General features: G+C 49.0%; 1 protein-coding gene across 1 annotated transcript in view; it reads right to left on the bottom strand.

Annotated features, from left to right (window-relative positions):
- HK1 (hexokinase 1) overlaps positions 1-14,845 on the bottom strand; it is a 38,392-nt gene extending 23,547 nt beyond the window's left edge. The window contains exons 1-3 of the mRNA XM_075505363.1: positions 14,692-14,845; positions 7,810-7,972; positions 2,752-2,900 (exon numbers count right to left, since the gene is read on the bottom strand). Coding sequence (XP_075361478.1) covers positions 2,752-2,900; positions 7,810-7,972; positions 14,692-14,754 — 375 coding nt within the window. The 5' untranslated portion in view covers positions 14,755-14,845. The remainder of the gene's footprint in view (positions 1-2,751; positions 2,901-7,809; positions 7,973-14,691) is intronic.
- Between the last annotated feature and the right edge of the window lie 1,333 nt (positions 14,846-16,178).

Below are 16,178 nucleotides of genomic sequence, written 5' to 3'. Positions count from 1 at the left end.
TTACCCCTTTATAGACCTGAAGTGATACAACCACAAGACGCCGAGCAATATGACATCAGGCTTCATTACTCAGCTCAAGCCCATTACACCGCTCAAGCCCCATTACTCAGCTCAAGCCCATTACAAGCTCAAGCCCCTGAATGGGGAAGACTTAAGGAGCAAGGAAACCACAGCTTCAGATCGGGAGAACAGCCACAAATCCATAACCTACCCCCAGTGGCAGCAGAACACAAAAAGCAACACCAAACTCAAGCCTCAGGCATGCTCCAGTTCTCCAAGTTGACACGGAAGACAGGCTTCTTACAAATTTTAGACCTGCTATTACACTGTTGAAGTCAATGAAAGTTTTGCCTTTGACTTTGACAGGGAACTGTCTCCGACTGGCAAAGCTGTTGGCCCATGCCTGACAGATGGGCAAAAATAGAAGTTTGAATGCAATGAAGTAGAAAATATCAAAACGAACCATGCTAGTGAGGCATGAAGCCATAAATCGCAATCCTTTCAATAAGCTCATTATGTATTAGACTTTAAGAGTATAACTCACTGAAGTTAATGACACAGCTTGCTGAAAAACGTATTAGTAGCCTACCCCACACGGGCAGTTCAGTCCAAGTATTCCACTAATCTGGCTCAGAGATTTCGGAGAACCTCAACCATACGCATCAGTCATAAGCACCAAATCATCACCTGCCTGTGCACCTCCCGGGCATCCGCCATGCTTCCCTGTGAAGTCTCACAGCAAGCGTTTTAGTCGTGGTTGGATATTGTCATGGGACAACTTCGAACCCCGATGCAATTCTGATGATGCTTCCAGTTCTCCTCTTCTTTTCCTGGTACTTAAATACTGGGAGCGACTGTTCCCTCAGGGTCACTGGAAGCCTTGCTCGCCTCTCTTTCAGTTTAAAAGCCATGACAAAGCCTATCAGTCTGAGCTCCACGCTGCTGGTTCCCGACAGTCAAATGGCCTTCGGATATTTAAAAATTAAAATGTAAACATGACAAAGCCCTGGAAAGAATGCAGACCTGATGTCTCCTTTCCTGGCTTCTCCTTACCACCCTTATCATGTCTCCATCAAGTCTCACCTTAAGTCAGCCTGCTTTACCTCCCGTGAACAGACACTTGCCCCCTGGGTGTGCGGGCAAGCCTTGATGCTTGTCGCCCTCCAGCTCCCGACACCCCTCTATGGACAAGCAACCCTGCGCTCCAAACCTGCCTCCGGCCAACCCACCCAGCTTCCCAGCCTCTACCAGCAACAGGCAGCTCAGCTCAGCTCCCCTCCAAAACCGTTCTGTGGGAAAGCCGCTGCACGACTTTTTGGCCAGATAACAAAGTAATAATGTTAGGAAAAGTCTTTACAGGAAAGGTATTTTATTGCTGTGGTTCAGGTATCACAGCAATGCTTTTATCAGTGCTACTTACAAGCCATGATTGCCATCTTACACTCACTAGTGCATAAGAATGCAGCAGCAGTTACTAGATACATACGTTAAGGGTATTAAGGTGACTACAGAAAATATATTACGGGTAGAAATGCTGTTTGCATAAGTTTTCTTTTTTTTTCCTCTTTTGTTTATTCTTCTGAAACAAGCTATAAGTTTCCTCCAGGTCTCATACTCCTAAATAGCATCTCATTCTAGTAAAAAGTGTAAAAAACATGCTGTTTCCAACAATGAAAATTACCTGTTTTGTCTTACACTGACACGGAGACAAATCTGTCAGTAAAATATTCGTTGTAATCCACTTCCTGATCATAAAAAGAAAATAAATTCTTCCAAAGAACCCCATTTGAAAACCAAGTAAATGGATCCAAACATTTTCTACTTGTCCTGGTTTCGGCTGGGATAGAGTTAATTTTCTTCCTAGTAGCTAAAACTGGGGGGAGTTGGCCAGGGGGCAGCAATCACTGCTCGGGGACTGGCTGGGCATTGGTCATTGGGTGGTGAGCGGTTGTATCACTTGGTTTTTCCGGGGTTTTGTTCCTCTCTTGCTCTCCTGTTGTTTTCCTTCTCATTACTACTACTACTACTACTATTATTATTATTATTTTGTTCCGATTATTAAACTGTTCTTATCTCAACCCACAAGTTTTCTCACTTTCGCTCTTCCGATTCTCTCCCCCATCCCACCGGGGGGGAGGGTGAGCGAGCGGCTGTGTGGTACCTAATTGCCAACTGGGGCTAAACCACAACACTACTCTTGGAACATGGAAGATTAAAAAAAACCTTATCATTTATTCAGCAAAAATTAAGTTGAAATTGTGCCAAAACATTCTATCAGCTTCCTGTAATTTTTCTAACGTACTTGTACTTTTCATGAACACCGAGTTGCTCAGACTGCCAGGACAGATACGTGGCTTTAATGGGTATTTCTATCCCTCATCTAACATTACAATTGCAGGGTTGGTCATGCCCTTTGCTTACAAAGACTAAGTTGTTTTCCTGCTGTCCCTTCCTACCTGTGGAAAGTAACTTTACTATAAAAGTCAGAATTTTTATTTCTAGGCCATTTTTTCCCCTCACTCAGCCAAAAGTCTCCCACACAATGACAGCAGATTTGCAGCACCCATGCATGCCCTATTACAGTAACTACTGCTTATTTATTTTCAATATCGACAAAGAGCTGTAGTCGAGTCTGTGCATGCTGTAGGTGCAACTGTTAAGATGCTAAGGTCATTCTTGTGGTGTTTTTCTAAAATGGCAGTGTGAAAGCAGCTAACCTTTAGAGAGACATCCTAGAGAAGAGGTGCTTACCCGTGTTCCGCTGCCGTGCATGATATCTTCAGGCGTATTATAAATTTCACTTTCCATTTGTACCGTCTGCTTTTTTTCATGCGATACCTTCACCCGCAGAATTCGGAAATAAGAACCGCCAAGATCCAGTGCAATGAAATCTCCTTTCTCTATGTGGAAAACAAGACACAAGTAATTAAAAATTGTATGCAACGCAAATCTGGGAAACATCAAGCTCTGTTAAGTACAACGCATAGGGAAATGTCCAGTGCCTACAGCAAGGAAGTTCTAGATGCAGGGTGTCCACATGAAGCATCGACCTGATTCCCTCCAATTTAACATGAAGCTGGTGCAATGGCAATGCCAACCACTATTGATACACAGGCAACTGCAATGAGGGTTTATCCAAAAAGAATGGACTGACAGTGGACAGTCTGTATCCAGATCTCATGATGAAGCTGGCAGACAAAGATCTCAGGAGAAAGCCAAAAATATGTTGAAAACAGAGACAGTAAAATGAAGGGATGCCAAACCACTGATAAGGAGTTTTTTGCTGTAAATGAACCTGTGCTGTTTTGGCAAATAACAGTGAATGGTGGCTGGACTGTGCACTATTCTAAAATCAACAAATTACATACAGATGTAGTTAAAGCAGGAACCACTTATTCCACCCTTGGCAGCTGCGATTCACTGCGAACTGCAGTCAGATAATGGAAGTCAGAGAAACGACAGTCTGAAAAATCACAGAGCAGCCCTGCGCTGCTGCGGGAGTTATTCAGCAGTTGCAATCCCTTGCACAGAGCTCCTAAATAACTCCCCAGGAGCCAGGGAAAGAGTTAGGATGCCTCCATCTCCCTCTGTGGTAGAGAGGGATTTGGATTTCAAAGGTCTGAAGCCAAATCCACTACCCTCCACAGACTTCAGGGTGTAATCCAGGAAACAGAGACGCGTGGTCTGGCTATCTGAGGAATGACACTTTCAGCACCCCCTGGAGAGCAAGGCAAATATATTTGAATGAACTGCTTGTGCTATCTCCCCTTATCAAAGCAGGAGCAAACAAAGACAGCAATTGTTAAAGTCTGCAAAAAGATAATATTTAGGGAAGCAGTGCGCACAACTTATCACACAAGAGTGCGTGTCCAGAGTGCAGTTAGTCACCATGGCTCTTTGCAAGCATTTGTGTCCATGCACAGCATCCTCGGGCTCACCGAGGCTGCTCGGAAGGCGATGAAGCAGAGGTGCTTGGCGCTTTCTCATCCTGGTTTCCTCATCGATTTGTACTTTTCTGCAGTATCAGAAGCGTCCCATGCCACCAGCAGGACGAGCTGCCTCCCCCACATCCTGCACCACCAATGTGTATTGCCAGTCCCATCCTGCAGCACTCTTTGGCCTCTTTTCATTCTTCCTTCCAACTTTAAACTATGACTTTGGGGAGGCCATTCCCAACATCACCGGTTTTTCCACTTCTACCTAAATTCAATGTGGAAAGACCTCTAGCAGTTGGGAAGATCAGTACCTTTTGATGTGTCACCTCAAACTTCAACTCAAGTCTCACAGCCTTCTGACCCCACGCTGTCACCAAAATAACAGGTATGCAATTCATCCACGAGGATTTCTAGACCCAGACTTGCCTCTGAGATTACCCTGCCTAATCTCAGATCAAAACTCCTAAAGTCTGGCTTAGTGAGCTGCTCCTCCTCATTGCCCCATGCACCTCCAGGAGCCCCCTCCCGCTCAGCAAAGCTGACGAGCTGGATGAAGCGTCCCTCAGGGCAGGACCTGTAGCAGGAACAGCCTGAGAGAGGCAAAGACACTGCAAAAGCCCTTACGGTTTTCCAAGGTTGCAGCATAACACAGCAAGAGAAACCACAAAGAACAATAAACTCTGTACAGACAAACATAGCAAAACGACAGTGGGAGCCCACAGCTCCTAACAATCCTCCTAATTTTACTGCATTGCAATGCAACTTTTCCTTCTTGCTGCTTAAAACATGGGCAAACTCAGAGTTTGCCGAAATACAGATCTTGCAGCGCTTCCCTACCTGTTTCTGAACAGCGTGGCTTTACACATCGCTTTGCTCCAGTACGAATGTCATTTAAAACGTGAACATACCCAAACTGTAGATGCAGTTCCCATTATCAGGTTTAGCATAACAAATTCAGTAACTCATAACCCCCTCCACCACAACAAAACTGGAAGCAAAACATTTACCACAAGTGTCTCATTAAGCCAAATACTCGAATAAGCTTTATCATATGAGTATCATTTGTCGAATGCAAGCCATTACCTCCAATAAATAATGGAAAAATCAACACTGGACCAGATGGCCCTTTACCAAGCCTGAATGCACGTTGGTACATACCTCAAACAAATACTGCACTTCAGAAATATCTTCCCTGGCAGTAAATTAACAGATTAGCATGTTTGATTTCCAGCACCATCAAGCTCATCGCAAGGTAAAATTTACTAAGAATTATCCTTTTCAGTTAAAAAGAAAAAAGAACTCTGAACTAGAATATAAAGCTTTCTGTATGCAAAGTAGCAGTTTTCTTTCAGTGTACTTCAGGAATTAAACACAAGCAGCAGCATTTAATCTATGCTTTATAACACCAAGATGCAACCAAACCTGCTGTAAATTAATTTAGGAAGATCCTTTGAAAGCATCTTGAATTAACTTGAGATACTGTTCTGGACACTGGACAAAAAACCTTGGGGTTTTTGTAAATTAAGCAGCTCTGAATGAAGCAAAAAACCCCCAATAACACCAACAGCTCCAGCATTACTCAAAAGCTCCTTGTTAATAAAGTACACAAGCACAGATCTGAAACTAAACAACAGTATTTTTCTGAATAGTCAGCTCTCATAATAATAATCAGACTCAGAGGAAAGAGCTTACAAGGCAGTAATTAGAGACGGGCCAGAGAAAAGGGCAGGCTTTCAGCCTCTGGCTTTTACGGAGGGACAGCTGAAGGCAGAAATTGCCATCGGCCGGAGCCGAACCCACACTTTGGGCACAGCAACACGGACACATCCCAGAGCCTTTTGGAGGAAGAGGGCTCCGTGTCTGCCCTGGCTGCATCTGTGTGACAGCTGAGCCGGACGTGGCAGGCACATGCAGGTGAGTCAGGGAAAGAAATGCCATGACACCCACCCACAGCAAAGATTGCTCACACCTGGGGTCAGAACATGCCTTTTCTAGGCAAACAATGGAATGGTTTTCCCTGCATTTCTAACAGCTGTCCAAAGAGACACTCGCAACATGCTTATACAGCTTATTATCATGTTATACAGAAATTGTCTGGGGCAAAGCACTGCCTTGCTCTCATCCATGCTGCAAATACACTGCCCACAGCGTGCCTGTCCCGGAGAGGCCGGCAGGAGCCAAATGGGCAGAGGATCAAGAACTGAACACCCCATGCACAACACACAAGGTTTCTTTTTTAAGTAGGTGCGTAATACATGATCTGAAATTAATGCCTTGACATACAGACACGCATATGCTCGGACCAGGGCTACCCACTGCTCTGGCTCATGCTCGATCCCAGCAGCGTTCAGCAATCTCTCCCACTTCTCCTGGCCAGGCACAGATCCCCTTTTCCCTGTGCCATACCGCATCTCAAAGTCTCCCCAGTTTCTGCCATGGAAAAATTTACAAAATTATTTGACTCACTGCAATCGGCTCAGATTTGCTAACCTGCAGTGCCTGATGGAGCAGGGTACTGGGGACAGGTCTGTGCTCAACTGAACTCAAACATGCATGAAGGAAAAAACAGGGATTTCAGAGTCGGTAAAAATGCTGGGATTCCACACAAAAGCCCTCAAGTCACCTCACCTGTAAACCCTTAGAGCAACCTCTGCCCGTGACCCAGCTGTGTGTGGCTGCTTCTGACTTTCTCAACAGGCTGGGAATTTCAACACAACATTTCAACATAACAGCCAGTAGTGCTAAATTAAGGGAAACACAGGATTCAAATTTGTTCGACCTTTGGGTTTTTTTTAGACAGAGAATCACATTTCAACTAAAAAGCTTAAGGTGGCAAAAAGCAACAGCAAAGCAGAACTATCAAAGATTTCCATCTGCCAGACAGCGCCAAGTAACACAAAGCACCAGGCTCCATGTTCCTTCACCCCATAAATTCTTGATTTTAACGCAAAAAAACCCTCAAAACAGGTAACCGTGTTATGCAGTTCCTGCAACTGTGCAATTTCTGCACACAGGGACATAATTTGTGGTAGGCACCAAACTACAGTTAACCAACTCATGCTACATGAGAAGCAAATCTAGTGTTACCACTAAATAATAAACACTATTATATACTGTTTATAAATATATTTATATACTCTATATATAGTTTTGGGGTTTTTTTATAAACAATAAAATAAGTAATAGGGGCAATCTTGGTCTCAAATACCAACACAACATCTTTTTGGTTTCTGATAGCTCTTTGTGCCACTTCTATCAGGTACAGTGAGCACAGAAAAATCGAGTCCTACATCTGGATGGAAAAAGCTCAGTACACCAGAGCAGCAGCTTTTGAGCCACACACTGCAGCCTCCTTGAGTTCTCCGAGTTGCCCTGAGACAGTCGGCAAGAGGCAGCTACAAAAAGCAAAACAAATGCCAGGAAACTCAAATTCAGGATATAAGGGTTCACACTTCCACTAGGGAAAAAATAAGGAGAAGAGATGTTGAGTCAAACAGCAAATGACTAAAAGCCACTGTATTTGTTAAGACTCTAGATCACATGAGTGTGAATCGCATAAATCAAAAATCTTCCTATGTGAAGTATTGATTGTTGGCAGACAAATCTCAGCATAAATGTATTGATTGTTAGTGGACTGATTGCTAGGAAGGGCTCTTCCATTGCCATCGCAGTGGGTGTGACATAGGAATCACAAAATCCTCCAGCATCTGGGGGAACAGACCCGCACACAGAGGGGAGGCTGTCTTCGAAATGTTGTCTGGGCTTGCCAGAAAGCAAATTGCTCTTGTCCTTGGTAGCGCATTGGTGTATTTCTAACAGGTTTCCCATGAAGCACACCATGTTTAATATGGAAAACAAATACTCAGCTCCTTACCTGAACCATCAGGAATGGACCTCACAAATGTAGGAAGCATCTTCACTGCAGCCGTTGGGTTAAAATCTCTGGAGAGGCCGTTCTTCATCTCTCTCCTGAAGCGAGCCATAATGTCTATCAGCGTTTCATCAGAGAGCCGCATGGCGTAAAGGTATTTATCAATCTGGGGAAAAAGACAACCACCACCATGGAGTGAAAGACTGCCCTGAGGTGCCCGAGCAGGGCTATACCTCTCTTTAATTGCAAGAATAGCGTATAGCCCCAGCTTGGCCCTGGGGCTCTGGCCAAGCTGAGAACACAGCTACAGGCTTCATGCCCTGTCTATTGACTCAAAATCAAGGAAAATGTGCAAGCGCTAGGACCTACGTGAGCTGAAGCGCACCCCATCCTACTGCCTTCCCAAGGCAAGACTCAGTCCCACACCACTCTGCCTCCTCTTTTCCACACAGAACAGTTCAGCCACAGCCTCACACCACTATCCAGCCCTCACCCCACTTCTCAGCTCTCCTGACTGTCCACGAGCTGAACAGCTGAAGCTAAAGACCCCTCTTTCGGCACCTTGTGCCAGCTGGGGTGATGTGGGTGTCACTGCAGTCCACAGAGGTGCCTTGTAGTTAAAGCCTTTCATTATGAAGGACTTGCCACAGCAGTTTTGGGGCTACATCCCAGGCTGAGAAATTATTTCTGTGCAGCAGACCATTTTCCGTATCCCACTCCAAAGCTATCACAGCCAGAGGGTCAAGAGAGGCAGAACTTGGCTGTGGGCAGGTAGCATCTTCCTCCTCAAGATAAAACATCAAATTAAAAGTTGTTGACTTCTCCCTTGTGGCTTCCCAAGACAGGAACTGTCTTTACCTCCCTGGAAAAAGGAGGCGGTTCCAGTTTTCCAATAACATTGCTTTCCATAATATTACACCCATCTTCAGCATCAGGAAGAGTGAGAGATGCTTTGATGCCTCAAAAATACACCTTGGCCTTGGGGGGTTCTTGCTAAACACACGTCCCACCCCTTTTTACCTCAGCTGCCAGTCTATTCTTGCCTTGTTTCATTATCTGCCCTGGAAACTTGGTTCTGCAAACAGCTCAGACCTAAGCCACACCTTTGGGATCACTTTTACTTCCAGCTTAGCAGGACCAAGAAAATAAAACCCTGCCAATGTTTTACGCCTTCAGCAGAACTGGAAAAGCCACCTCATTTTAAGCCCCAGGCCATCTCTGTGCCAAGGCCACCTGTGTCTCCTTTGCTGCTCTGGAAGCCTTGAGAGCAACTCATCTCTCAGCTAGCATTATGTCCTAACAGCCTCAATACCTCAATAAAACACCCCATGTGAAACGTATGTATGCAGGTGCTCCATATACCAAGGACTTTGAGACAGGAAGCAATGAATAACGCCTTTCGCGAAGGAAATGCAAACAATCAAAATGTAATTAAACCCTAAACTGACCATAAAACCAATGCCAATTTAATTGGTCCTGCAGAAAGTACTTCTGTCCGCACGTAGTCAAGGTCTGCACCAAAGATAGCGTATCTCTCCGAGCCAGACACCCTCCCACCGTGACCAAGCATTTACAGAGCTGAGGGAAGAAGGCACGGATGGACGGCGCTGCTGGGTTGCAGCTACCTGGTCTGATCCTGAACTGCAGGGCTGGGGTGGGGGCCAGGCAAGCCTGAACCGCAGGGCCACAGCCAGAGGCTGCACAAGCTGCGAACTGTTCAGTGCCATCGCTTGCAGAGGAAGAGCAAAACAGTCATCAAATAAATGCTAAGGGGAAGTTGCAGTGCAGCAAAATAACACCATGTGTTTGCTCCAGGAATCAGTGAAGTGATGGTGCAGGCATATAGCTAAACATCCCAGTTGTGTCCTGTGCCGCCTCAGTGGGCTGGCAGCCCTGTCGCAGCGACAACCACAGCCAGCTACTGGTGTCATTTCACTCCAAGAACAAAAACCTGGACAGGATGCACCCTCTCTGCAGCCCCAAACAGTGTGTGGACGGACGCAGAGGCTGGCGTCAGGCTGAGCAGGAAGGTCTCTCCTCCGCGGCAAACCCTGCCATTTTTTTTTTTTTTTAGCAGATACTGTCAAGCCATGATGTCAGAGCATGAGGTTATTCCCTTTTAAAGGGGGGGAAAAAAAAACCAAACTCTTTTAAGGCTGAGCTTTCAGCAGCCCACGCTGCAGCTCAGAGGCCTGATTCCCCAAGTCTCCCAGTGAAAGCTACACATCATTCACACAGTCAGACTTCACTGTGCGATTAAAATACCCCTCTACGAAGCCCCGCTGCCGCATCCTCCTCCCAAAAACAGGGCTGAAGGATTCCCCCCTACCAAAAGCCCTGTTGTAAATGCAGGTTTTGGCGTTTGCACGGTCAGGACCAGACAAGGCCGCTCTCCCCACCTCTGCCCCTATGCTACCCTCATCAGCGAGGGAAAAGGGGAGGGAGGGCTCCTTTTCCTCCTGTGAAAAGCCAACGAGCGCCGTCAGCGCCCTTACATAACTGGGCTGGACCCTCCTGCAGGCAGGGAGCATCGCCTCGCGCTGCATCGCGTTGCGTCGTCGAGGCCATCTTCACCGCTGAGACTCACGGGGCGAGAGGGGGGAGGGGGGGGGCTAAACCTCAGTTTGAAACAAAATCACTCCTGTGTGTTACAGTTTCCAAAACTAAAAAACAAAAGCAGGTTTGGTTTTTTTTTTCCCCAGGCAGGAAAAGGGTTAGTCATTCTGGCAGCGCAGCTGCAAGGGGAAAAGTGCTGCTCTCCTGCGCTGGCAGCACAGGCGGCTCTCCGAGCGACAGCAGCCCTCCGAGGGACAACCCTCAGCAAATAGCCGTAAATAACCGGGGGGGGAGAGCTGGAGGCTGGATTATGGGATGGAGGTTTAATAACTCCCTGCTCTGCCTGCAATAAAAGCCGATCAGAAAGCAAATCTCAGCTTTACCCGAAGGGAAGCAGCGGAGGGGCCGGCAGCGCCCAGCAGGACACACGGCCCTGCTGAGGCTCCCGTGGCTGCGGCCCCGTGGGAGATGGGTGCCAGCCCTTCCCGGGAGACGGCGGAGAGCAGGAGCAACTTCAGGCAGGCGGTCGTGTGGGCAAGGAGCAGAAAACGCTCCTTTATTTAGCTGCCATCTCAGAGCCCACCCCCCACAGGAAGGATATCTTCCCAGAGTGCCACTATGGGAGCCCTCCAAGAGCTTTTTTTTTTTTTCCCCCCTTTTCTTAAAAGCGACAGCCAGACAGAATCTGTGAGCAATTTTTTTAAAATAGGATTTCATAAGCTGAACCATATGCATGTAATTTTTCTTGGTCACATAGGAAAGACACTTTTTGTACTTGGGGAAAAGAAGTTTCTGAAAATCCAGCCATCGCAGCAGCCTCCACAGGAAGTTGTGAATAATTGTAAGTGCATAATGAAACAGACAACACTAAGGGCCATTCCTTAAATGCATGCATTCCTCATTCCCCAGACACTGACAACAGTCAATGGTATCCAAGAACAGAGCACTCCCACAACAATTTCAGAAATCATTAGCACCTATTTTACTGACACAGCCTTTGCACAAAAACCCTTCAGCACGTAAACATTTTTCTGCAGAACTAATCATACTCCGTACTCCTTTCAGCATCAGGAAGATTCATCAGGAGCCAAGGCATGTTAAAACAAGTAGTTTAGACATCCTGGAACTGTTTGTGCTTACTTATGATTTATCAGATTGGTTCCTAAAAAGCCTTTATACTGGCAGGTCACCGCTACAGGGCTTTTTTTGGTGCTACATTTTATACCCCATTCCATCATGTTCTTTTCAAGGCTAAAGGACATTTAAACATCACTCTCGGATTGCAAGACTTTTTTCTTCTTTCATCAGGTAATACGACAAAAAGGTATTGTTCCCCTGACAGACAGAAACCAGGCAACACCTACAGGCTCCCTTTGCTGGGGCCAGCTACTGCAGGTACAAACCCGTTGGAAACAAAGGTACTCAAAGGCAGTTTTACAAAAGCTCCCCTGCGCACAGGCCAGGGGCACAGATGCCAGGGATGCTCCGTGGTGCCCGCGCCCCTGAGGATGGAAGTCAGCCTTTTAGAGAAATCGAGGCCTCGCTTCGGGGCTGTGCAAAGTCCTCTGTCACAGCAAGGATGCTGAGCTCAAGCTGCTGCCCCTGGAGGAGCGCAAACATTCAGGGAGCAGGTGTTTTCAAAAACATCTGGATAATTCATCCTGCTTGGTGTAAAACCACATGCCTATTTATACGGTACAGGGCATCGTACTTCACCAAGCTTGCTTTTGCACAGTAGGGTCACGTGCAAGTGCACGTACACGTGGTTTCATGGGAAAATGTGTCCTTGCAGGGGCTGCCAACGCGTGATGAACCACCCACATCCTCGACACTACACAGCCACCCTGCCTGCCCTATTCCTCCCACTCACCGCGACTCACCGTGAAAAATATTCCGGAAACTGCAAAGTGGAAAAAAATGACTGTGAAACTTAAGCGAGTGTCTAAATCCAGCAAAACCAGTATGGAAGCAGCACACACTAGTTCTTAGACCCAGGGTATCCTAAGGGCCTGAAACCACCAGCCCCATCTGTGCCCCTCACCAGGGATCCCACCATAGAAAGGCAGCGCTAAGCATTAGTGCCACACAGGGATGGGAACCCCAAAAAAGGAGGACACGGGGTGACAAGCGAAGAAGGACATTCAGCCTCGGAGCAGCGGAGACCCCTGTAACGAATCTATTCCCAGATTCACCTCGCCAGTACTTTTAACCCTTTCACACCCCCTCCCGTGACCCACAGCAGCATCCTCAAGGTGACCTGCCACCTGTGCCACCAAACACTGAGCCGATCGCTGCCACGGACCAGCAAGGCAGAGGAGCAGCCACCGTGGCCAGAAGCCCCACGGGGCAGAATGGCGAGCGGGGGCAACGCCTTGGTCGTCACCCCCCGGCTGCAAGCACGTACCAGCAGCAAGTGCTGCTGTTCCGGAAGCGGAGAGGAGAGGGAGGGACCCGAACTGAAGCCATGCAGGCACGTATTCGGTGAGCGGCGCACCGAGGCGGAGCACAAGCCCCCTTGCCCCGTGGGGTACCAGGGAGAGGAGCCCACCGGCTCCCAGCGGCTGTGGGGCAGCAGAGCAGTGGGGCAGAGCCTCTGACTGCCGCAGAAGACCTCTCTTCAGGACAGCCAAAAGTGAGGGAGCTCAATATCCGTTCCAAAAGGATATAAACAGGAAAAGACGTCTTACATCCTCCAAAACCAGTAGCCTGCTTCTTTTTTTTTTTTTAAATTGGATTTTTAAAATTTTATTTTATTTTTCACACAAAACCAGATTGATCCATAAGAATGCTTTACAACTCCCTGGCCAAATGATTTCCTGTGCCATCAGACAATAGCAGCCTCATGGTGCCAAACCGGCCCCCAATAAATAACCCCAGGCACACCACAGAGTTTCCCCCGTGCCTGCATGCTCCCACCGCGCCTTCCCCACGCAGCCCTTCTGCTGCTCCTCGGCCAGCGCGCACCCTTGTGCTTATCTGGGGTTTCTAAATATAACAGGCACGGCGAGACAGAGGAGGCCTTACCCAGGCATGCATGCCTGGTGCCAGCAGCAGCACTTAGAAATCCTCCGGGAAAAGGAAAATAAAGGGCCTGGGGAAAAGGGAGAGCTATGTACGTGGGGCCCGAAGACGCAGAGAGCTGCAGGCTGTGTGCAGCCTTCAGCTCCTCGCGAGAATGGCTGGGCGGAAAAGCAAAAGACCTAAACCACGGAAGGAGATGTGGAAAATATGGAGCGCTGTCTCCGGTTTTATCCAACAGAGGAGTGGGCATGGGTGAGCACGTCTTGAGTGGGGCAGGATGGGTCACCCACACACAGGAGCTGAGGTCTCCCCAGGCACAGCCAGAAGCCCAAAGGGAGGAGGTGCTCTCCTCCTGCCGGGACAAGCCCCGAGACCACTACAAATCAGCCCTGCTAACGCTGTCGCTGAGGCTTCCCCAAAATATTTTAGGGATGCCTTGAGCAGGTGCTCAGCCATGCGCCTAGGTGGGCCACGCAGCACCGCTGGAGGAGGTGGCAGAGGGGAAGCCTCTGCTTCTGGACATCAGCCCGGCTCTGTGGCAGGGCTCGGTGGTATTTGCAATTATTTTCCCAATTTGCGTCCCCGCGTCCCTAGCCCCAGGCTCTCCGCTCCCTACAGCTCTGCAATATGCTCAGCCGGGACCTAACTGCCATGTTTTTATTTATCCTGTGCTCTGCACCCATTTCCTTGTGGCAGTGCTAAACCCTAGGGCTATACCAACCATACAGCAGCAGTCGCCTAATGCTAAAGGAAAACAAAAGAAGCCCATAGGAACACTACTTCTTTTTAAGCACAACTGACACCCACTTCCTGTAAATTCAGAAGCTGCAGTGACACATAATTCAAAAACTACCTGCTCTTCGTCACCCCCATGCTGGAGTGACAGATGCCCACAGACACCTTGGGGAAGAAGGGGAAGACCCCTCTCCGGGGATGCTGGCGCCCACAAAAAGCCTGAAAGGCTAATCACCGTCATCGCCCCCCTCATCGCCGAAGCCCCACGGTGTGGCCCCCACTTCGCCGAGCTGGGTTGCCGCGGCCTGACCGGCAGCGAGCCGGTGTGCATCACCCACGCCCGGCAGCCTCCACACAGAAACCCCGCTCCGCTCTCCACCGGGGATGCTTTGGGGGGCCGTTTGGCTGGGCTTAAAAACGAGTTTATTCCCCTTTCCCCCACAGCAGGGTCGCTATGGGGACAAAGCAACAAAACCAACAGGGGGGGGAAAAAAAAAAAGAATTAAAAAAATTTAAAAAGCGGTCTGGCCTGGGGGCGGGGGGCGCAGCCCTCCGCCGGGGGTTTCAATCTACCTTTTTGACCTGATCCTCCTTCAGCTCCGTGAAGTAGTAGGCCAGGAGCTGGGCGGCGATCATCCTGCCGGCTGCAGCGGGCGGCTCCGCGCACGCAGCGATGCGGCGCCCGGGGATGGCCGCGCCGCCGCCGCAGCGCCTCCCCTTCCTCCTCCTCCTCCTCCCTCTCTCCTCCGGGCCGGCCCCGGCCCCGGCCCCGGCCCCGCCCGCAGCCCCGCTCCCACAGCCAGGCGGCGACGTGCCGGCGGGGCGGCACGGAGCCCTCTCGGTGTTATTTCTGGCAGGCAGGGCGGGGAGGAGGAAGAGGAGGAGGAGGAGGAGGAAAATACCCTGCCGTACCCCAAAGGGTCTTTTACAGCAGCCTTGGAGACAGACTGCTGAAGGCTCTCCGCCACTCCTTAAACTCTGCTGTGGTATGGCAACCTGCAAAAAACCAAAAAAAACCCTAAACCGAAGGTTTTGTCAGAAGAGCCTCCGTGCTCAGAAATCTTTGAGAAAATAGCAAAACTGCAGGAACCTCCTCCACTAACACCGAGCATCCCCTGCCCACGCGCGATGCTTCCTCCAGAGTGAGTGGGACCCAGCCTGGACCCCTGGGCTGCGGGCTGAGCTGCTGGGAGACTTGCAGGGGCACCCTGAAAGGCGGGTAATTGCTTCGACTCTTGTACTTTTGGGGATTCCACATTCATATTCCATCAGCAAAATCCTCACATCAAATAACTGACGGACAGGACCTCCCCTCCCCCTGTGTGCTGCCCATGCTTTTTCCAGGTTGGGGTGCTTTCCCTGGTACCCCAAGGAGGCATCCACCACTGTGAAGCCTCTGAGGGCCCCACATCCACAGAAGCAAAGAGACGCAATGCCCCTCTGAAAGCCAGAGGCCAAACGCAGATGCCAAGGTGACACGTGTCAGCAGCCCGCAAGGTTTTTGCCTGCGCCCTGTCCGTCCACCGGGACAGGAACACACACCCATGCAAACGGCAGTGATGCTGGAGGCGTGATTTGCATAGAGATTGTCTACCAAAGTCCAAGTGATTAAAAACCTGTTTCTTGAGTTTCCGGCTTCCTTTTCAGTGCTACTTTAATTAAAAGGTTGCACTGGCCAAAATCACAAGCTGCTTTGGCAGACACATCCTCCTTTAGACTGCCCTAGTCACTGCAGACAGAGTGGGCAGGATTTCCTTCTCCACCTCACTGCATTAGCTTTAAGCTCATTCTCAGTGATATTTTCATCAAGTGTTTCACTGATCTGTATGTGTTACTCCTGCTCATTTGTTTGGCAAGCTAACGAGCAAACATGCCTGCGCTCCCCGGCGCAGGCGGGCTGCCTCGCTGCAGGCGCAGCAGCATCGCCATGCGACCAGGCGCAGTTGGAGCTCACGGGCAGCACAGAAATGTGGGACTGAGCGGCATCCTCCCGACAGCGTCCAGCAACGTCACCCAATCCCTTACATGGGCTGACCGAGCTTGCTCTCAGATGTAATTCA

This window comes from Mycteria americana, chromosome 6 (assembly GCF_035582795.1).
Source record: "Mycteria americana isolate JAX WOST 10 ecotype Jacksonville Zoo and Gardens chromosome 6, USCA_MyAme_1.0, whole genome shotgun sequence".
In the NCBI taxonomy this organism is placed as follows: Eukaryota; Metazoa; Chordata; class Aves; order Ciconiiformes; family Ciconiidae; genus Mycteria; species Mycteria americana.
This window is presented reverse-complemented; position numbering and strand designations above follow the sequence as displayed.